The 20,832-nt window shown below is 40.9% G+C and overlaps 2 protein-coding genes across 3 annotated transcripts in view; one reads left to right on the top strand and one right to left on the bottom strand.

Moving 5' to 3' along the window:
* Nucleotides 1-6,853, top strand: part of Fnbp1l (formin binding protein 1 like) — a 75,581-nt gene extending 68,728 nt beyond the window's left edge. Inside the window, exons 11-15 of one of the 2 annotated variants that reach the window (XM_038311828.1) lie at nucleotides 294-426; nucleotides 764-858; nucleotides 2,462-2,610; nucleotides 4,062-4,220; nucleotides 5,463-6,853. In XM_038311828.1, the coding sequence (XP_038167756.1) occupies nucleotides 294-426; nucleotides 764-858; nucleotides 2,462-2,610; nucleotides 4,062-4,220; nucleotides 5,463-5,470 (544 nt within the window). In that variant the 3' untranslated portion in view covers nucleotides 5,471-6,853. Of the gene's footprint in view, nucleotides 1-293; nucleotides 427-763; nucleotides 859-2,461; nucleotides 2,611-4,061 lie in introns of both variants that reach the window. The other variant, XM_038311827.1, reaches the window with a different exon arrangement.
* Nucleotides 6,854-14,748: 7,895 nt separating this feature from the next.
* Nucleotides 14,749-20,832, bottom strand: part of Bcar3 (BCAR3 adaptor protein, NSP family member) — a 105,658-nt gene continuing 99,574 nt past the window's right edge. The window contains exons 10-12 of the mRNA XM_038310748.1: nucleotides 19,842-19,953; nucleotides 19,445-19,657; nucleotides 14,749-15,380 (exon numbers count right to left, since the gene is read on the bottom strand). Coding sequence (XP_038166676.1) covers nucleotides 15,202-15,380; nucleotides 19,445-19,657; nucleotides 19,842-19,953 — 504 coding nt within the window. The 3' untranslated portion in view covers nucleotides 14,749-15,201. The remainder of the gene's footprint in view (nucleotides 15,381-19,444; nucleotides 19,658-19,841; nucleotides 19,954-20,832) is intronic.

Raw genomic sequence — 20,832 nt, 5'->3', positions numbered from 1 at the left:
TGGCAGTTTATTAAGCCCATATATGCGTAAGTTACATAAGACCCGAGAAATGTTTTTTATATTAGAAGTCTTTTAAATGTAATCAGTCAAGCACACTCATGTTTTAAAAGAGTCTTCCTTAAATTACTCATTATGTATACATAGTCATATACAGACAGCCTTATGTGAATTTTATTATTAGGATACATTTCTCTAAACTTAGAAATGTGACTTTTTAAGGTTGAGGTAAACTTTAGTCCCCAAAGAAACACGTAAGTGAATGTTTAATCTTGTGGTTTCCTTTTGTTTCTCAGAGAAGCACTCAACAAAATGAAGGATGTGTATGAGAAAAATCCACAAATGGGGGATCCAGGAAGTTTGCAGCCTAAATTAGCAGAGACCATGAATAACATTGACCGCTTACGAATGGAAATCCACAAAAATGAGGTACATATGTTAACTCAGCAGTCTGAAATAAAAGTATATTTTTAAGTATTTTATAAGCTTTATTGTGATTGTGTTTTGCTAGACTTATATACCAATATTTATGTTTAATTTAGAATTTATGACTCGAGATATAATTATGACATATAATTATCAAATTAGCAGCTTATTGATTTTGTTATTTGAATCTTCATATAAAATATATTTTTTATAAAAAAATCAACTCTAAAATTAATTCTCTGAGAATCATAAAGTCTGAAAGTACATTTAAATTTAGGGTGCCTTAGGAGTTTCAGACTTACTGAACTGTCAGGTATTTTGTCTTTTTTTCTCTCTGAAGGCATGGCTTTCTGAAGTTGAAGGCAAAACAGGTGGAAGAGGAGACAGAAGACATAGTAGTGACATAAATCATCTTGTGACACAGGGCAGAGAAAGGTCGGGGTTTGTTTTTGTTTTTATTTTTAATTTCATTATTCATTTAATTTTTATCACTTTTTGCTCCATTAGTAAGTTTGGTTAAATAACTTCAGTCTTTTGGAACTATTTTGTACCTTAAGTAATGGTTGTAGGAAAATTAGAAATTTCATCTTGTTCAATTCTAGTTTACTACATCCCTGAGCATGTAAGAATAAAAATAACAACACAAACTAACAGGCCTAGGAACCTCAGGGATGGGAGAGGTTTTTATGGACTTGGTTAGCTTATGATGGGGGAAAAATGCTATCAAATTGCTTAGAGTTTGGTGAAGAAGAAAAGGAGCTGTGTCTTAGCTTGGACAGTTTTCAACTTAGCTTTTGCAAGGTCTCCATGGTCCTGCTTATGACATACCTTCCTTAGTGTAATGTGTTTGTTTTTTCCTATCATTAAAAAATCAGAAAACTCGGTTTCATCTTTGAGAAAATTTGAGAGGCTTAATATCAGATATTGGTTTACTAATTACAACATAATTCGAGCAAGTTCTTTATTCATATTTCCTTAATCTCAGTTTCCTAAAAACACAAAGTGGAAGTTAAAATACCCACTTGTTGCTGGCAAAGGAAAATGGTGTAAGGCAGCTAATAGGGAACTACCTGATCACAGTGTGCGTTTCACAGGTATGAGTGCCCCCTGTCCACTCCTGTCACTGCAAGAGAAGAGCTCTGGAGTCTGTTGAGAAATACCTGCAGATAACTGGTTTTTGTTATTAGGCTAAAAACCCAGGCTAAATGAGTTTAGTTTTTCTGTTATGTGTGATTTTAAAATGAGATTTTCTGACTTATCTAGCAGTGCTGCTAAATCTACTGCATGCATGTGTTATCCATTCTTTTGGATTTTCTGAATTACTAATTTCCTTTAATCAATTGGAAATTACATAATTTGAATTTGGAGTATTTTGGTTTTAAGTAGCAGATTGAGTTTTTTACACTGTGTTAGAGGAAAAGTGCTCTTCATTAAATAAGGAAAAGCTTAGATAATATTCTTAGGACTTGATTTTGTTTGTTTTTGTTTTGTTTATCCTATCTCTTGGCTGTCCCTCTTCCTGTACTGGGTCTGTTTTAAGGCTCCAAATGATTTTTTATTTTAAGCTTGTAGTTTTCCTCCAGGTTTAAGGAGAAAAGGAAGTGAGCTTCTGTTGGCAGTCCTGGGCAGAGCACTTTTGTATGATAGTGCTCACCTCTGTGCACATGCTGTGTTCATGGTATCTCATGTGCTGTGAACTGAATGGAGACCTGGGTGAATCTGCTAAGGACTGTTTCTGATTTTAGAAGCCTGGTGTCTACCACATTGTTCTGTTTTACCTTTAGATCCTGTACCAGTGGGGTGTGTTGACTGAGCATTGCTCTAGAACATTGTAACTTTTTAAGTGCTTACTTTAGGAAATTAAATGAAGAATCATTTTATATTACTACAAGCAATTTACATAGTTAATGTCTGAAAATAGGGCTCAATATGAAAGTATGTCATTGGTACCTAATTTCTCCTGAGATCAGCTTATAAATAATACACAAAGACTTGTCATGATGTAATACTTGATCAGAGATACTTTCATGGGTTTTAGTCCTGAGGGAAGTTACACCGACGATGCAAACCAAGAAGTCCGTGGGCCACCGCAACAGCATGGCCACCACAGTGAATTTGATGATGAATTTGAAGATGATGATCCCTTGCCTGCTATTGGACACTGCAAAGCTATCTATCCTTTTGATGGTATGATGTTCTTAATATATAATATTTGATAAAATTGGTTCCTCAAACAAAATATGTCACCATTTATTTTACTATGCTTAGCTAAATGATATAGTATCAGAAAATTACATTCCTGGTTCATTTATTGCATAGTTTTGTTTTAACTATGATATAAATGTAGTATTACCCCCTACCTCCACACCCATAGCTGAATTGAAAGAAAGTCATACATGTTGCTAGAATACTAAAACAGGTGATCACCTATCAACTCTAGGTAATAGAGAATTTCCCCCAGATCCTAGATCTTACATATGCTGAAATAGCTTGAACATATAGCCCAAACCAGGAAGTAAATGACTCTTCATGCTCTTCATTGCAGCTAAATAATATCAAGAGCCAGGTATAAGGCATGACTGAGTGCTATCATTGTGTCCTGATTCTGCAGGCTTCCCCCTTCAGATGAGAGTAGCAAAGAAAATTGTAGTTTCTGACTACTGTGCTTTCTACGATGGCTGAAGAGTAGGCTCATGGGGAGGGGGGTGTTGTGACCCTCTCTGCAGACTTTATAGTTCTCTTCTTTAACTAACAGAAGAGCAAAATAGCATCTTCATCAACAGTTATGAAATGTTCTACAATTTGACACCTTTCTCCTTGTGTAGGTTTTACATTTAAAGGGATGGGGAGATCTCCTACTGGGTAAAGGCTCTTGCCTCTGAGCCTGACAACCCAAGTTTGTTCCTGAGATCCCATGTGGTAGAAGAGAATTGATGCCTGAAGTTGTCCTCTGATCGCCACACTTGGGCCGTAGCACATGCTTACTCACACACATGCACACAAGCACAAATATAATAGGTTTTCCATTTTCATGTATAGGTCTAGTATACACATATGTGGGTACATATATGTACCTGGGCGCTAGTGAGTACATGTGGAGGCCTGAGACTGGTGTTAGGAGTCATCCTTCGTTTTTCTTTCCCTTTACTCAAGAGTCTTTCAGTAGAACCCAGAGCTCATGGTATGGCTGATCTGGCTAGCCGGCTTGCTCTGAGGAGCCCCTCTGTATATGTTCTTCCTTTCCTGCTCACAGCCCTACTTTTTTCTTATCCATACTTCATGAAGTCTTTGGGTAGGCACTGCTCAGATTTGGGGAAAGAATTAGAATTGTGAAATAATGATTAGACTACCCTATGAAATCACATAGTGCTGCTGTGGTCAGTTACCAACCCATTATACAGCAGGTGATTACAACCAGCCTTATGGGCTTATTATGTAGTTCACAGAGAATATGTATAATTATGTTGAGTAAACTAGAAAACATTACAGGAAGGATGCTGCTTGTGGCAGTCAGTGGGTTCTTGCATCTAGGTACAATGAAATTTAGTAGTAGTTTGTATTAATATTGTATTTATAATTTTTATTAAGAATTATCACAGTGCTTTAATTCCACTTGTGCTTTGAAAACTTTCGCCTAGGACATAATGAAGGTACTCTGGCCATGAAAGAAGGCGAAGTTCTGTACATAATTGAGGAGGACAAAGGTGATGGGTGGACAAGAGCCCGGAGACAGAATGGCGAAGAAGGCTACGTTCCCACGACATACATAGATGTAACTCTAGAGAAAAACAGTAAAGGTGCAGTAACTTATATCTAAACTAACCAGGCGTCTTTGTGCCATGTATAACATAAAATGACAACACATTCCACAGGTCAGAAAAACCAAAAAGTCAAGGGCATCCTGATCTATATTGTTCACTATGTGAACTGAGTGCAGGCCTGATCAGAGAGATGTGAATATTGCCACAAGAAACTCTCTTTGACGCCTTACTGTTCAGTGATGTTGGTGTGGAAGCTTAATTGATGCCTTTTGCTTTCTGTCCTGCCTAAGTGTGTGTAAAGGATGTGTGCTTTTCTGCCTTATAAATAATAGATTTGATTATTAGGCAAGAATCATAGGTAGAATGTTCCCTGACCCCTTCACTTCAGAGGCAACAGTGACTGTTGAACTGAAATAAAAGCCTGCTCTGAACTGCAGGAAGCCGATTTCCAGGAACGTCTCGACCTGGGAGCTTGAATTTATAGCTTCAGGTTCTAAGAAGAAAAGTAATAGTTGGATAATTGGGTAAAATAACAGTCATTGTCCTTGCTAGTCTTAACTTGGTTTCCTAAAGAAAGAAAGAGAATCCCTGGCATATAGTCTGTTTAATATGAACTCATCACAGCATCCCAGGATAAATAACCTGGTGGAGCTTGTGTGCAAATAAGACAGCATTGAGGCCTGAAAATATTTTCAGGCTTATGGTAATTTTTAATGATGTACAAAGTTCATTCCAAGTTAATCTTAAACTTGTACTTTTCACTTGAAATTGTCTTTTAGTATTGCATTAGTGCTCATTTAGCATTTGGCAGTTAACTCGTAGGAGGAATTGAATCTAATTCAGTGAAGATAGAGGACAGTCTGGAATGGAGGAAAGTGCTGGCAATGGTGACTCTTAGAGGAGAAACATTTTTTCTACTAAAATAAAAGAAGGCCTCTGTACTACCATTGAGGGCTTCATTTTAGCGGGATTATTGACTGTCAGAGTAGATACCTTTTTCCCAGTGTATCACCAGAAGCATCTGTTGGAATCATTGTCCAGTCAAGAGTTGTACAGTCATGTGGCCATACCCCAGTTGATTGAGTGGGGAAGGAAAAGGAAGAAGCAGTAACACTGGCCTTTGCTTATTTTATGTTTCAAAGCTGGCTGGTGTTTTTAGTAGCTGAGTATAAGATACTTTTAGGAACATTTGGGATGGACACTTTAAACTGAATACCCCTTTTGGTCTTACCAAAGGTCTTCAGTAATTGTTTTTTTCTTTTTCCTCCTGGACTGCAGGTTCCTGAAGAGGGTTTCTGAGGAAATGGGCAAGATGTTGAAGGAGGTTACATGCAGCTGCTTTTGGGGGGAGGGTATTAGAGTTGTCAGGCTCAAAGAGAAAGTGAGAGAAGCAAGTTGCATGAATGCATGCAGATTTTTTTTACTAACTTCATTAGCATTTCCATACATTAAAAAATTCATTATAGTACCAGTCCTTAAATTCCTAGTTCACATGGAAGAAAAAAAAAGCCAGCAATGGCTAACCTCTTTTTTCATTTATTTTACTGATACCAAATCAGAAAGAATGCAGAGCTGTCTTAAAGTTTGTCTTACTTTGGGCTGTCCCAATAGGACTGTCTTCATCCAGCTCTGTTTTAATTGGCTTTTAGACCCGTCGTCTGTTAGAACCCTTGCCATTTGTCAGTGTCTGCCTGAGCCACCTCCGTGCTTGCTTAACATCCTGTTGCATGTCTAGAGTTATCTGGGCTTAGACTTTTCAGGCATGTCTTTGTAATCCCTTGTTCTTGTCAAAGCCTTTGTTTCGTTCTGCGTTTGTAGTGCAAATCACTTTGTCAAACATCTCCGCACTAATGTTTCCATATTAGTATTTGTGTATGCTGCTAAAACTTCCCCACTGCAAACATTCCAGTTTTGGCATTATGAAGACATAGTCTGTGAACCTGAAGTATTTATGATAAGAAAAAGAAAACATCTCTGCTCTAGCCTACAGCCCATTTAAAGAACTCTGTGAAATGTGACACATCTTCAGCACCTCAGTCTGGGAAGAATCTAGTCAGCACTGAAGTCCTGGCATAATAAACACAGAGGATACGCACCACCGAAAGGACTGTTGTCAAAAGTCAGCTGCTTCCATTCAAATGCTGCCTTAAACTCGAGTGCCTAAATCTGTTGATTGCCAACACTACCACTACAGTATCCCACAAAGGGCTTTATGTGCCAGCTCAGTGCTCCTCCTCCAACTCTGTGGCATCGCCGCAGCTGTGATGTAGCCTCGGTAGGTGGCTTCTAGAGCTCTACCATGTGCAGCGGTGCATCTTCAAATTCATGCATCCAACTAAAGACCTGTCCAAGTCCATTTTACTCTCATCAGTTATTTATGACAAGTCTGATGGACCTTCCCCTATTGTCTTTTAACGGGGTGATGACGATCTCATTTGGTTATTACAATGATAGTCTGTTTCCAAGTGATGCTTTTGTTTGAACCAGATAAAATTTAGTGAAACTTTGTAATGATCTATGTGCACTTTTACTTGTAAAATGGAAATTTCTGTATGTTTATACTTGTAAATACAATTGTCGTTAGTGCTCTCATTGCTCATGTTGTCCTGCCTCGCATTTGTGATTCTGTTAATGACTTGTATCTTAACTAATTTCTTAGTGGTCTTGTAACAGGGACATGGGTGGGGTGGGAGGGGTATTTGTACCACTGAAGCTCCATTAATTTGGTTCCTTACTGTTTTGAGGGGAGAAAGATAATGTGAAATGTTCTGTGTATTATTGAATTTCAAGCAATATTTTAGAAACTGTGTGACTGCTTTAATAATTTTTTCCAGTGCTATTGGAATCATACTACCAGTTATACTAAAGCTGAATGACAATTGTGTGAACATTAATGCCTTCATAAGATCAAGTACACCACTGTTATGCAGCTGACATATAGTGTATTACCTTTGAGGCTAGTAAACTATACAGTTTTAGATATTAAATCTCGTTACAGGGTTATTTATAGAATGTGACATTATTCTATACTGACAGACTACATTAAGTAGTTTTAAAAAGTAGTGCTATTTTTGTTTCAGAAGTTAGCAAGGAGAAGGAAATGTGATCTGTGTTTGTCTTCTGTACGAAGTCTGAAGTGCTTATGTTTTTCTGACTAACAATCACAGAGGGCAAAGTTCAAAGCTTTTTTGAAAAGACTGTTCCTTTCAAGCTACTGTGTGTTTTTTAAAGCTTGGGTTTGCTTCCATAGGAGTCAAGTTCCTTCCTGTGGAATAGTGCAACCTACATATGGTTATACCATTTGAAAAGACACTTGTGCTTACCCAGTTAAATCATTCTTAAACTTTGAACATGTGAACTGTCTAAAAGAAATCTCTTAATTTTGCGGTAATTTCACTTTGTGCACATATTGATTTCTTAATGGTAAAATGCCTTGTTTATGATAGTGTTCTCTGTTGAGAATATTTTCATGGAATAAAACAATCTTTTCATGGTCAGTTAAGATGTGTATTTATCTTTTACTGGTGTTTAAACCAAAGAGTTGCGATACTTCCATTAAGTGTGATAGCGTTTAGATAACTCAGTAGATGCTAAGTTCCTAAAGTGAGACAGTCTTTGGGAGAAGCCATTATAGGTACTTTATTCTGGGTTTTAGTTTCTTCCAAGCTTTGCTAAAAGAAAGAATACATGTTTAATTAGAGTGAATTTAAGTCAAGTGTAATAATTTCAGTTTATTTTTACTCAGCAGTAGCCATGTGGCACAGACTTCCTTTGTCCCCATCTTCTTCACTGCATCTGTAAGAGCTGTCCCTGGACCACACAGTCTGATCTGGCCACTGCACATTGGCCAGAATTTCCTTCCTGACTAGTTGCAAAGCATCCATGCTTCGTGGGAAAAGAAAATGCATGGAAAGAGAATATTTGCTGCAGCTAGTGACACATTATTGGTAACTTTCAGGAAGTCTAATTTCAGAAGAGTCATCTCTTAAAAAGGCAAGTGCTCAACCATTACTGCAGGTTTTTAGCAGCCCAAAGGGAATAAAGCTTCAGTAGAGATTCTGAGCAGTGAGAGGCTGGGAGTTTTAAGAAGATGAAAATTGAAAGATCAGTGCAAAATTTGGGAGTCGACGCAAAACTTCAAACATAACAGCTTCAGATGAACAGAAGTTGTTTGTGTATGTTTTCCTTAGGATGTGTGTGTGGGGCATCCAAGACAATAAAAAAGGCTTCTAACTATCTGGAAAGAAAGGAGCCCAGCCTCTTTAGAAGGATGTCACAGTGCTGGAGTTCTCTAGAGGAATAGAACTGATCTATAATACTTATTACAAGGTGATTTATTAGAGTGACTATTGTTTGTTTTTTGTTTTTCAAGACAAGGTTTCTCTGTGTAACAGTTCTAGCTGTCCTGGAACTGTCCTATTTGGTCTTGTAGACCAAACGAGTCTCGAACTCACAGAGATCCACCTGCCTCTGCTTCCTGAGTGCTGGGATTAAAGACGTGCACCACCATTGCTTGGCTCATTAGAGTGGCTTTATAGTTTGTGATCTGGCTAGTCCAGCAATGGATATCTCAGTAGAGAGGCCAAGAATCCAATAGTTTTTCAGCAACTGTCTCAGCAGTCCTCTTGTCTCTGTTGGGACCCTCAAGTGGTAAGCTCTAGTACCAGTGAAGGGATGTCTCAGCCTCGGGAGAGAGCAACTTGCCAGTGAGCATGAGGGCACGCAGGCAAAGATCAAAAGCTTCATTTTATGTCCTCTTTATTTGGTTGCCACCAGGTGTGGCCCAGATTTTGGTTGGGCCTTCCAACCTTAAATAATACAGATTTAGGGTGAGTCTTCCCAGATCACATGGTCCAGTCAAGAAAACCCTTCACCGCTGTGCCCGGCTGCTTAGATTTTAGTGTTCCAGATGTAGTCGAGCTGACAATCACTGTCTGCAGTTATAGAGGTCATAGAAAGTAGAAAGGCACCAAGAGACTGGGGAATGGGCAATCATAAATTTTGGAGAGTACTTTCTGGAATGTTTGAGAACGATCCTTAAAGGTACTACATATGACCAGCTTTCAGGAGAAATTTAATAGGAAACTGACTTACGTTCTTATGAAATTAAGGCCTCATTGTCTGGTACAGATGAAGAAGTCTAAGACATACGTACTGTTCTGATTTCAGCACCACTGTGACAAGAGTCCTCATTTTTGTGAGATGCAGTAGACTACAAATGGGAGCTTTTGTAACAAGCCGATTTGGCAACCCAGAATGTCAACCCTGAAGAGAGTTTCTAAGGACCACACTGAAGAAGCATTTGTCATGCAATTCAACACCATTACCACCTCTTCTCTGTAGAAACATTATCTTGAATCTGAGTTTTGGTTTTCTGAAATGGTTCATTGTATTTTGGTATCCTGAACAGATGATTCTGTAGAGAAGCTCCGTGTGAGTGGAGGCGATGTTCGTGCGCTCATGCATAGCTGTAGTGAAGTGTTAAATGTTGACGCTCATACTGCTGCTCAGTGGGAGGAGTAACCAGAAAAGTCATAAACTGAAGCGTTGGTCACTCAGCCCTTCTGGTGTGAGCACTGGACACAAAGCTCAAGTTTACTATGGTTTTCTTCACATGTTGAGCTACACTGGTATCATAAACCCTTGAGTGGGAGGGCCCTACTCTGTTCACCCCACAGAGAAGTTCCAAAACGCTGGATATCAAGTTAGGTTGCAGGCCCCTTGACAATGCAGTAGTCCACCCTTAGCATGGTCTTAAAATCTTTGCCTTATTTGGGAACTTAATCTGTGCAGTGGAGGGAGGGCCCACCTACCTTGTCCATGTAAGTATGAGGAAAGGAACTCATATCTACTTAGAAAGGAGCTCTTTGAATGACAGAGCCCAGAGCTCTGCTTGTTTGGTCTCCAGAATATTATCTGTCTCCCTCTGCTGACCCGCTGAGAAGACCAAGTGGCTGTGACTCAGAACTAGAGGAAACCCTAGTAGATTTGCCCAGCCTGTTACTCTTCAGCCTCCTTTCCCTCTGGCATTTTTCCTGCGGCAGAGCAGCTGTCTGACAGCCCACTGGCTTCAAGTGCAGTCTGGGTGTGGAATGAGAACAAGACTCAAGCGGCTCAGCAGTCTCCATCCGTTGTTCCCTTTGTCTACTCTGCTACGCTCTGGCCATTGAGTCAGCACAGAGACGGGCTCTGGAGGCATTGCTGCGTGGCTCCTCTTCAGGGACAGAAGCACATTAGTACATTCATGACTGAATTCAGAGGACGAAGTGACTGGGAAATGCAGTTCCCTCTGTGGAGTCACGGGAGGGCCATGCCTTACACTGGCTGTTAGAAACAGGAGTCTACTACCCACTAGAGAAACAGGATCTGTACGCTACTGGCAGTTTGGAGTACTTTTATCTTTTCGCAGTTTTATTGTGTAGTTTATTGGAGAAGTAAAACAACTCATTTTGTTTGGTTTGGACATTGGATTATATATGTATTTGTGTATTATGGATATATTAGCTCTTGTTACTGATTTTCACCCAAGGTTTATTGCGAGATTATCCACATACATACACATACACATAGTTCATTTTACTGTGTATAGTAAAATTTACCCATCATTTTGGTGGACATTTTTGGTATTTCCTAAACGTTCTAGTCGAAACAAATGTTGCTTGAGAATATTCACGTGTTTTTTTTTTTTTTTTTAACCAGCAAAGAAGTTTCTCTGAAATCCACACCTAGAAGTGGAACACCTAATTTATGTTTGTGGGGGTTTGAACGAGAATGGTCTCCATAGGCTCGTGTATTTGTATGCTTGGTCCTTAGTTGGTGAACTCATAGGGGAGGATTGGGAGATGTGGCACTGGGGATGAGCTTTGAGGTTTTAAAAGTCCACACCAGGCCTAGTCTCTCTCTGCCTACAACTTATGGACCAGATATGAGCTCTCAGCCACTGCTCTAAGCATTATTCCTGCTTGCCTCTCACCATGCTTCTGACTGTGATGGTCGGGAACTAACCCTCTGAAACTGTAAGCAAGCCCCCAGTTACATGCTTTCTTTTATAAGTTGCTTTGGTCGTAGTGTCTCTTCACAGCAACAGTAACTAAGACAGTGATAAATTAATTTTGTTTTAAAAATAGTGCCACATTTAACCTCCAAGGTTACTGTATGTAGTTTTACACTCTAATAATTTCTGTGTGAGGATCACTTGTTCTACATCCTGTCACTCTTGTGAGTCAGGCATTCTCTTCTGTCAGTTCAAAAGATGTCAAGGTTCGTTGTAGCTTGGATTTCTCTTACTCTTGTGGGGCATGTTTACATGTATACCGTGTTTCCCTTTCTATGGAAAGCCCATTTTTATCTTTGACCTTTCTTTCCCTTTGGTTGGTTGTCTTTCATGGGAGTGCTTAATGTATTGAAGATGCTAATTGTGTCATTTGTTTGTGTAGCACACCACTAGATAGTAAACATAGATACCTAGTTTTGACTCGGACATTCTCACGGGTAGCATTTATCTGAAGGCTTGCCGGGAACTAAAGGTTCTTAGGTTGTTGATAGGGTCCAGTTCGTTGCTGATCTCTGACCATAGGTTTACTGTGTGGACCTCTCTCCTGGGATGCTGCCAGGAGAGTGGTCCAGGAGAGCAAAGAGCCATGATGGAGACCTAGGTTTGTGCCCTAATGTCAGGTGTGACATAACGTCTGTCCTCTGCTTGTGAGCACAGTTACCAACCCTGGCATAGTGTGAGTGGAACAGTACATGACTGTTAGTAGCAGAGGACAGGGAACATTGTGACCTTCTCAGAGGGTGCCTGTCATACCAATCTTCAGTTCTGTGTTGGTTCTTTCCCACTTATTCTTTTGATGAGGTCCATTTTAGTTCATATCAACTACACTTGTTCATAACTACTATTTTTTCTTTTATCTACTGTAGGAAAACTCTTTAGTTGGGTTGGAAAGATAGCTTAGCTGTTAGGATCATGAACCGCTGTTGTAGAGGACTTCAGTTGGTTTCTTCGAGCCCTCATCTACCTATAACTCACAACTACCTATAACTTTAGCTCCAGGGGATCAGACGCTCCTTTCTGCTGTCCTTGGGCATACATTCAAGTGCACAAACCACCCCCACCACCACCCACACACACAAAATAAAATCTTAGAATTTTTAGTTATCTAAAGTAAAAAGAGTATTCTGTCTTCTTAAGGTGCTCCCTAGTGAGTTTTTCTATCTAACAAAACAAACATGTATAATCTGTTAAGTAGGATATACCAACCTGGGATCACAACCAATCAATATCTTGGTTTTTAAAGTTCTGCTGCAAGACCTGTATGGGAGAACAATGGCTGCAGAACCCCACTGAAAGGTACAGTTTTTCTTCCTCGAGTTGTATGTGAAGACAGGCATATTTTGTGGTGTTGCGGTTAAGGTGTCAATTTGCCTGGGTTAAGGAACCGCTAGAACACTAGAGGGAAAGTCCTATTACTAGGCATGTCTGGGGTGTTTCCAGAGCCTGGCATGTGAGCTTGTGGGAAAAAGCTACCCTCAGTGTAGATGGGCGCTAGTTGGGCGCCAACCTACACAGAACATAAACACAGAACAGTGGATGCTTTTCCTGCCCTTGAACTTACTGACTCCTCCTTTGGCCTTTGAACTCCACTACTGGTAGCATAGACTCCCAGGGTCCTGGGCATTTTCTCTGCACTGAAAATTACACCCTTGGTTTTCCTGATTCTGAGGCATTTGGAGTTTAACTGAGCGAGGCTACAGCCCTCCAGGATCTCCAGTGTGCAGATGGCCTGGCGTGGGACTTCTGGTCTCCATAATCAAGTAAGTCAGTTCCCTTCCTAACCTCCCCATCGCTATATAAATATCTTGGTTCTCTCTCTGGAGAGCCAGAATATATCTGGTAACCAGTTTTTGTCCTCTTTTTTTTTTTTTTTTTTTTTTTTTCTGGTAAATGTTCTCCTCAACCCTATCTAATAAGTAGATCCCTGCTTCCTGGAGGCAGTTCAAGTTCACTACGGTGGGCAGATCAACCCACTGTAGGTGGACCACCTCAGACAGGTGGTCCTGAGTTGTGTAAGAACACAGAAGCAAGAAGCAGGCAGTGAGCATCATTCCATCGTGGCTTCTGCTCCAGGTTCTAGCCTGCAGGTTCTGCATTGAGTTCCTGCCCTGGTTTGCTTTACTGACAGACTAACCTGTAAGTGGTAACAAACCCTTTCCAACCCCTTTGTTTTATCACAAGAAGAAGCAAACCAGGACTATGTACTTAAGATGGCCAAGTTAGAGTGTAGTATCTATAACCAGGCAGTCGGTCCTCCAAGTCTATTTAATATCGGGAAGAAAACTTGGTTTGGTTAAAATACTTAGAGGAAAACAGGCCAGGCGTGGTGGCACAGGCCTTTAATCCCAGCACTTGGCGGCAGAGACAAGTGAATCTCTTGTAAATTCAAAGCTAGCCTGGTCTACATGGTGAGTTCCAGGACAGCCAAGACTACATGCTGAGGCCCTGTCTCAAGCAAAAAAAGACAGGAAAACAAATAGGTAAGTGTTAGATAGTTGATTACAGAAGACTTTAAAATCTTGTATTACAAAATTTTTACAATGGAAAAATAGAGACTATATAAATATTAGACATTCTTTGGGGGAAGTCTGAAACCTAGAAAATGAGCCTGCGTATCTTCTAGAGGAAATGATTAGTTCATATGCTTTTTCTGTATATTATAGTTGATTCAGAGTATAGCAAATACTATATATTCTAAAAATGTTAGGGTTTGCCTTCACATGGAGAGTCTTGAGTTTGTTGGCATGATGTGGTGGGAATGTCCCTTAAACACTCATGTATTTGAGAAGATCACAAAGGTCTTGCTGGAGGAAATACATCACTGGGGTGTGGGCTGTATTTATAGCCTCACCCTTCTTCCTGTTCTTGCTCTGTGTGCTGATGAAAAAGATTGGGGCTTCCTGCCACCATGATGTTCTCTGTCCCTCTAGAACCATAAGCCAAACTATAAACCCTTTCTCAACTTGATTTTGGGCACAACACAAAGTAACTAACATAAAGGGGCTAAGGGTTACCCAAGGAACTATGAATTGGAAAGCATTGCTCCAAGTGTGTGTGGAGTGCTTTCCAGGGGAGCTAGTGTGGTAATCAATTGTGTCATGAAATAGAATTGCGAGGCCAGGTGGTGGTGGCGCACACCTTTAAGCCCAGCACTCTGGAGGCAGAGGCAGGCAGATCTCTATGAGTTTGAGGCAAGCCTGGTCTACAGAGCGAGTTCCAGGACAGGCTCCAAAGTTACACAGAGAAACCTGTCTCGAAAATTAAGAATAAAGAAATAGAATGGCAGCTGACATCTGGTGCCCAGTCCAGCTGTTAGCTAGCACTTTCCTTTGAGTTTGAACCTAGGACTTTGGAAGTAGGATTTCACTTTGGCTCACATTCTGTCTTTGCAGTAGAACCCTTAGATTTGCAAACCACTTTTGGTTTAATATGGGAATAGGGAAGAAAGCTTCTTAGAATCCAGGAGTTAGAATTATCATGCTAAGGTGAGTCAATACTAAAGAGACAGGATACAATCATTTTGCAAAAACATATATTTCCACTCATGACTATTTACAGTTTCATATTCAAAAGAATATCATATAACTGATACCTTCTGCAATGCTTCATGCTTTTCTTTTAAATGCCTCTATTTACATTTATATGACATGGAATTAAAACTAAGATGGTCAAATACCATGATTATTAAACAACCAGCAACATAGCTATGTCTTCTTAAATTTGCTGATCAACATTAGCAATAGTTATCTTAATAATAAATTACCATTCATTTAAAAATCAGTAGTAATTTTAAACAATTCATATAAATAAGTATGCTCTGTGCAGTTTATACATTTAATATCCTGTGGATATTAAAAGCTTGTATCTTTTTAGATTTGCACATTATTACTTTATAAGATGATAAGCATTCCCAGCAGGTCTGGAAAAGCTTCAGGTAATGCCCCAAGGTCTCCTGGGTGGTTCTCAGAGCTCAGCCTGCTTTACAGAAGGAGGTTCCAGTTTCCGTGAAAGGGCTGTTAAAATCTGGTTGAACTTCTCGTATCTCTCCATCTGGTTGACTTCGGCACCCTTGCTGCCCCACAGCAATCGCATCTGAAATTCAGTCTTCAGGATCTCACTCATTTCTTCATCCGGCTGAAAATCTAATCAAAATAAAGCAGGTAAGTGTGGTTCCGCCTCAGAGGTTTGAGAGTGAGTGAAAGCTGTCCTGTTTTACAGTAGAATTAAATGAGCTTTCTCCTCTAGAAAAATGTAGGACCTCCTCATTTGACAAGCTTCAAAGAATTCACAAGCCTGTGTCCCATGTGAGGAATGTTGGCTGGCATCTTGTCTGCATTTGTAACAACTTTACTTGCCATGTTATTCAACTATTTTAGCTGTAAAGTTTGATGTTAGAAAACTTACCGTTTTAGGATACTTTCTTCAGCTTAGAAAGTCCCTAGTACTTCCAGGTAGTCAACCTCTGTTTCAGCCCTTGTCCTAGAGAACCACTGACGTGCTCTGCGTCTTTAGAGGTTTGATTAAAAAAGGAATCGTGATATATTATGCACTGTCAGGGTTCTTCAACTTTGTATGAATGGTTTTCAAATTGTTCTGTGTGTGGCGTGTTAGCGATAACACATTCTGTTTAATTGCTGATTAATAGGCATTTATGCGGACATACCCATTCACTGATGTACTGTGAGTAATGTCAACATGAACAAGCCTGTGTGAACATTCATTTCTCAAGGCGGTCATACGGTAAGCATGTTTTTACTTTGAAAGAACTAGTCATAAACTCTTCAGTTTTATATTCACTCATAATATATGAAGATTCCGGCACTGCATAAATCAGGATTGGTGGCTCATATATAACTGTAATCCTAGCATTTGGGAGGTGGAAGCAGAAGGATCAAGAAGTTCAAGGTCATCCTTGGGAAGGTACTAAATTTGAGGCCATTTGGGGATCTATGAGACCCTGTGTCACAAACAGTGGGATTTCTTTTCTTCCGTGTGTTGTTCCCACATACTGCCCTTCTGAGCAAACCACGTTTCCTGAGTGTTCATGGCTAGCTCTGCACTTGGCACTGTGTGCTGACACACCTGTCTGCATGCCTCAGCCCCTTGAGGGCCACCACTTAGCTTGTGCAGCGCACACCGCAGCGGTGACGAATGTTTATCAGTCTCCAGAGCTCCAGGAGAAAGTTGAGTTTACACACGTCCCAGGGTGTGTTCTGGGGCACTTGGAGCAGGGATAACTAGGAAGGAAGAGGCACACAGACAATGAAGTGTGGATAAAACACCTTGCAGTGGCTACTGCCTTCCCAGGTGGTAATGGTGCACATTCTTCTTGCTGCTGCCTTTTATTTATTCTATCCCTTGATGGAGCACAGAAGAAAAGAAGTGTGGGGCCCCTAAGTCATCTGGAGTTGCAGGCCATAGTTTGGGGATGAATCAGAAGATAATGACACACGGGAAGATGGCTCAATCAGAAAGCCGCTTGCTGTGAGTAGAGGCCTGAGTGCAATGTCCACAGCGCACTTTATAACACATAAGAAAGAGCTCTGGCAGGATTAATATCCAGAATATACAAAGAACTCAAAAACAGACAAGGAGACAAATGACCCAATTTAAAAATGTGCCATGGAGTTCTCAAAAGAAGAAATAAAAATGGCTAAGAAATACCTTTAAAGTGTTAGTTCACTATCCTTAGCAACTAGGAAAATGCAAATTAAAACTACTTTAGAGATTTCATTACCCATTACCCTAGTCAGAATGGCTAAGATTAAAAAAAAAAAATGCTTGCAAGGATGCAGGGAAAGGGAAACACATTCAGTGTTGGTGGAATTGTAAATTGGTGCAGCCACTATGGAAATTAGTGTGAAGAATTCGCAAAAAGCTAAAAATCGATCTTCCGTATGATCCAGCTATACCACTCCCTGGCGTATGCCCAAAGTACTTGACATCCTATTACACAGATACTTGTTCAGCCATGCTCACAGTAGCTAGGAAATGGAAATAACCTAAGTGTCCTTTGGCTGATGAATGGATAATGAAATGTGGTATATATACACTGTGATTCTACGGAACACTATTCAGGGTGTATATACACCGTGATTCTACGGAACACTATTCAGGGTGTATATACACTGTGATTCTACGGAACACTATTCGGGGGTGTATATACACCGTGATTCTACGGAACACTATTCGGGGGTGTATATACACTGTGATTCTACGGAACACTATTCAGGGGTGTATATACACCGTGATTCTACGGAACACTATTCGGGGCGTATATACACTTATTCTGTGGAACACTGTATATGTGTGTGTATATATACTATGACTTCAAAACACTTCAACTGTAAAGAAAGTGAAATAATGAATTTTACAAGTAGATAGACAAATCTAAGAAATAATATTCTCATGAAAATAGACTATGGTGGGTTGTGTGGAGAGGTCTAGAGAGCAGACAGTAGGACACAGGTGCTGTGAAGGGGAAGGGGGGCTCTATCCCTTCTCCCACCGCATTCCCAGTTAAAAGACACTAAGAATGAAAAAGCTATAGAGAAACATGTTTGTTTACTTACGTTAGTGTATGTGCGTAATTTAAATGAAGTTATGCCACTGGGGGTGGTAATGCTTCCCCAATCTAACAGAAGCCCCAGCGCCAGGCATGGGGAACTCCTCTGAACTTGAAGGTAACTTGAACTCTCAGAACTTGAAGGTAAAACCCTATTGCTGAAGATACCACATACTTTAGACACAGGACCTTGAGGAATCGAGTGACTGGAAGCCTCCACCCTGAGGAACGGCTCTCAGCACCTGCAGTTGCTATGCACGTTGCCAAGGGAGATACACAACCAATAACCCTACTCGGCTGTAAGACCTGTGAGCCACAACTGTGGCTATCACAGCAAGGCTTCAGAAGTGGCTCTTATATCTTTGGAGGTTACCAAGAGCATCTAATTGGATTTAAAACCCACTCAGTAGAAGGGAATTCATGTCTGGTACTGTAAACCTAGCCAACTACTTGTGGCTGATGAGGTCAGGGGAGAACATACTACTATCACTTTCCTAAACCACTATAATTCCCAAGTGCATTCTACTTATCTATGCCTACACCCACAGACAGGTGTAGCTCGCGCCCCACAGAGAGCATCTGCTCTCTGCAGTAGATGGTGACCAGCGGCAGAAATCTCCAAGTGGTCAAAGTGCAGAGAAAAATTTACTGTGGACGGCCCATCTCCCGGTTGATAATCTACAACCCGATCTCTGCACCTAAGGCTCAGGGAACATCAAGGAAGAAGGACCAAGGTAAAGGCTATGAGGTACTGTCTTACTCATGAACTCTCAAAAAATAGGTCCTCTACCTAGACTGTCCAGTGGCAACACCAGCTGACATCTCAAAGTGGATGGGAGACATTTTACAAGGCTCTACCCCTAGACGAAGTGCTATAGGTAATTAATGGCTACTGAGAGAAGAACCGGTCCCCTCAAGGGGCAAACTCCCTGATATGTTATCCAATCCCAGTTGGTCACCCCTAAACACATGGACATATGAACAACACAAAGTGGACTCGTCAGATGATATAGATGTAGGTGTGTGTGTGTAACAATAATTGAAGTGGTCTTCATAGGGGGACAGAAAGTGAAGGTAAGTGGTAGAAATTACATAAATACATTACTCATGAAATTCTCAAAAAGAAAAGGTTGGCCATGGTCAACTGGATGGCTCAGTGATTCTGAATGTGCGCGACTGTTGTAGAGGACCTGAGTTTGTCTCCTAGCGCTATGTCAGGTGACCTGTAACTAGCTCAGGGATGACACCTCTGAACTCCCTGTGCACCTTCACTCGTGCTATATACACCCCTGCATACAGACACATGCAATTAAGAATATTTTTTTAAAGCCAGGTGTAGTATGTACCTCTAATCCCCATGCAGGGGAGACAGTGATAGAAGGCCCCCTGGGACTTCCAGGCCAGTAAGAAATGCTGACACAAAAAAGGGGTGTACGGAGCCTGAAGAAAGACATCTGAGGTTGACCTCTGGCCTGAACATGCACACACAATGACACCCATTTTGTATTTGTGTGCTCTTATATTGAAATAGGGAGTAATGAGCAATGATGGTCATTTTTCTAGCTGAGGGCATCCATGCCCCTTCTCTTATTCCTTCATTCTAATCCCCACAGAGAGAGGATTCCAGAAACAGGTTCCTACCTGCCAGGATCCTCTCAGCATTCATCCTGTAGCTCTCGGAAGCCTCAGCCATGAACCTGGCTGTTGCCAAGTGGTTCAGCATAATTTCACAGCTTTCGTCATTTTTCTCCCACATGTCCATTCCTTCAAAAGTGACAGTCTGGCGTTCCATTAATGTCACAAGAGGCATCAGCAGTGGGACTGAGACACTGCCTGGCAGGACATGTGTGGACTCTGAGGAACAAGGAGGGGAAGTTCCACATTATGTTTTGTTGACAGTTAATTACAAACCAGCTGACTGTGTTTCATGTAGCAGCTGCAGGTCTGTACATGCAGTGCCATCATGTGATTATATAACTGGGGAGCCTGATGGCAGCGTTCTATGTGCCTGGCACTCACTCTGCCCTGCCGTGCTCACCTTTGCCTTCGTGCAGGACTTTGCTGAAGGGCTTCAGCTGCTTCTCATAGAGGATGGCTGTTTGGGTGTAGTGGTGCCGCAGAGCGGTCCATGTTTTTTCTAATCGTGTGATCTGGAAGGAGGAAAGGTTATTGTTTCAGAAAGCCTCTTTTTAAAAATTGCCTTTCTGCTTCGATTTTGAAATAGGTAATAGATGTGCGGGACAGTATCAGAAGCGGTTGTGCATTGAGAGAAAAACATGACTGTTCTGCATGGTTCTGATGGCCCATCCCACAAGTTAAGCTTGCATGTGTGTGTCTGTACACGCTTTGAAAAAGTAGCTATCTCATTGTGGGTGAGAGTGGGTTCTCTCCTGCCATGTAGTTCCAAGAAACTTCTAGTGGGCACTTAATTTGTTCGGTCACTCTTTTTAATGAGGGAAATTATGTGACTGCAGCTGTGTCCCTCAGTGGCAGGGATGGATGTTTGTGAACACCTGGCAGGATTTCAGAACTAACTTGTGTCTAGGAAACAGCCCAGATAAAGACCCAGCAGGTTGATGCTGCTGGTCTGACCTGGCTTGCAGGACTCAACTCTACTCAAAGTTCTCCAAGCACTCATACAAGGGGAGACAACAGATCTCACTTCCCTCTAGGAGGCCCATTCTGTTTGATTCTTTCTGAAAACATCCAACATCTGTCCATGCAGACAAAGTCAGAGGTCAGACCCGAGATATCCTCCAGGGAGCTACATGGCATCCGTCTTAAGGAACCTGAGGAAGATACTTTGAGACCATCAGTGTAGGACAGTGGTTCTCAACCTTCCTAGGGCTTTGACCCTTAGTACAGTTCCTCATTTTGTGACTCGCAACAGTAAAAATATTTTCATTGCTACTTCATAACTGCAATTTTACTATTGTAATGTAAATATCTGATATACAGGATATCTGATCAGTTGAGACCTGCTGGTTTAGGGATTCTCTGGTATAAGTTTCTTAAATGCCTTGGTTTCC

This window comes from Arvicola amphibius, chromosome 14 (assembly GCF_903992535.2).
Source record: "Arvicola amphibius chromosome 14, mArvAmp1.2, whole genome shotgun sequence".
In the NCBI taxonomy this organism is placed as follows: Eukaryota; Metazoa; Chordata; class Mammalia; order Rodentia; family Cricetidae; genus Arvicola; species Arvicola amphibius.
The sequence above is the reverse complement of the archived record's forward strand: the minus strand, read 5'-3'. Positions and strand labels throughout refer to the sequence as shown.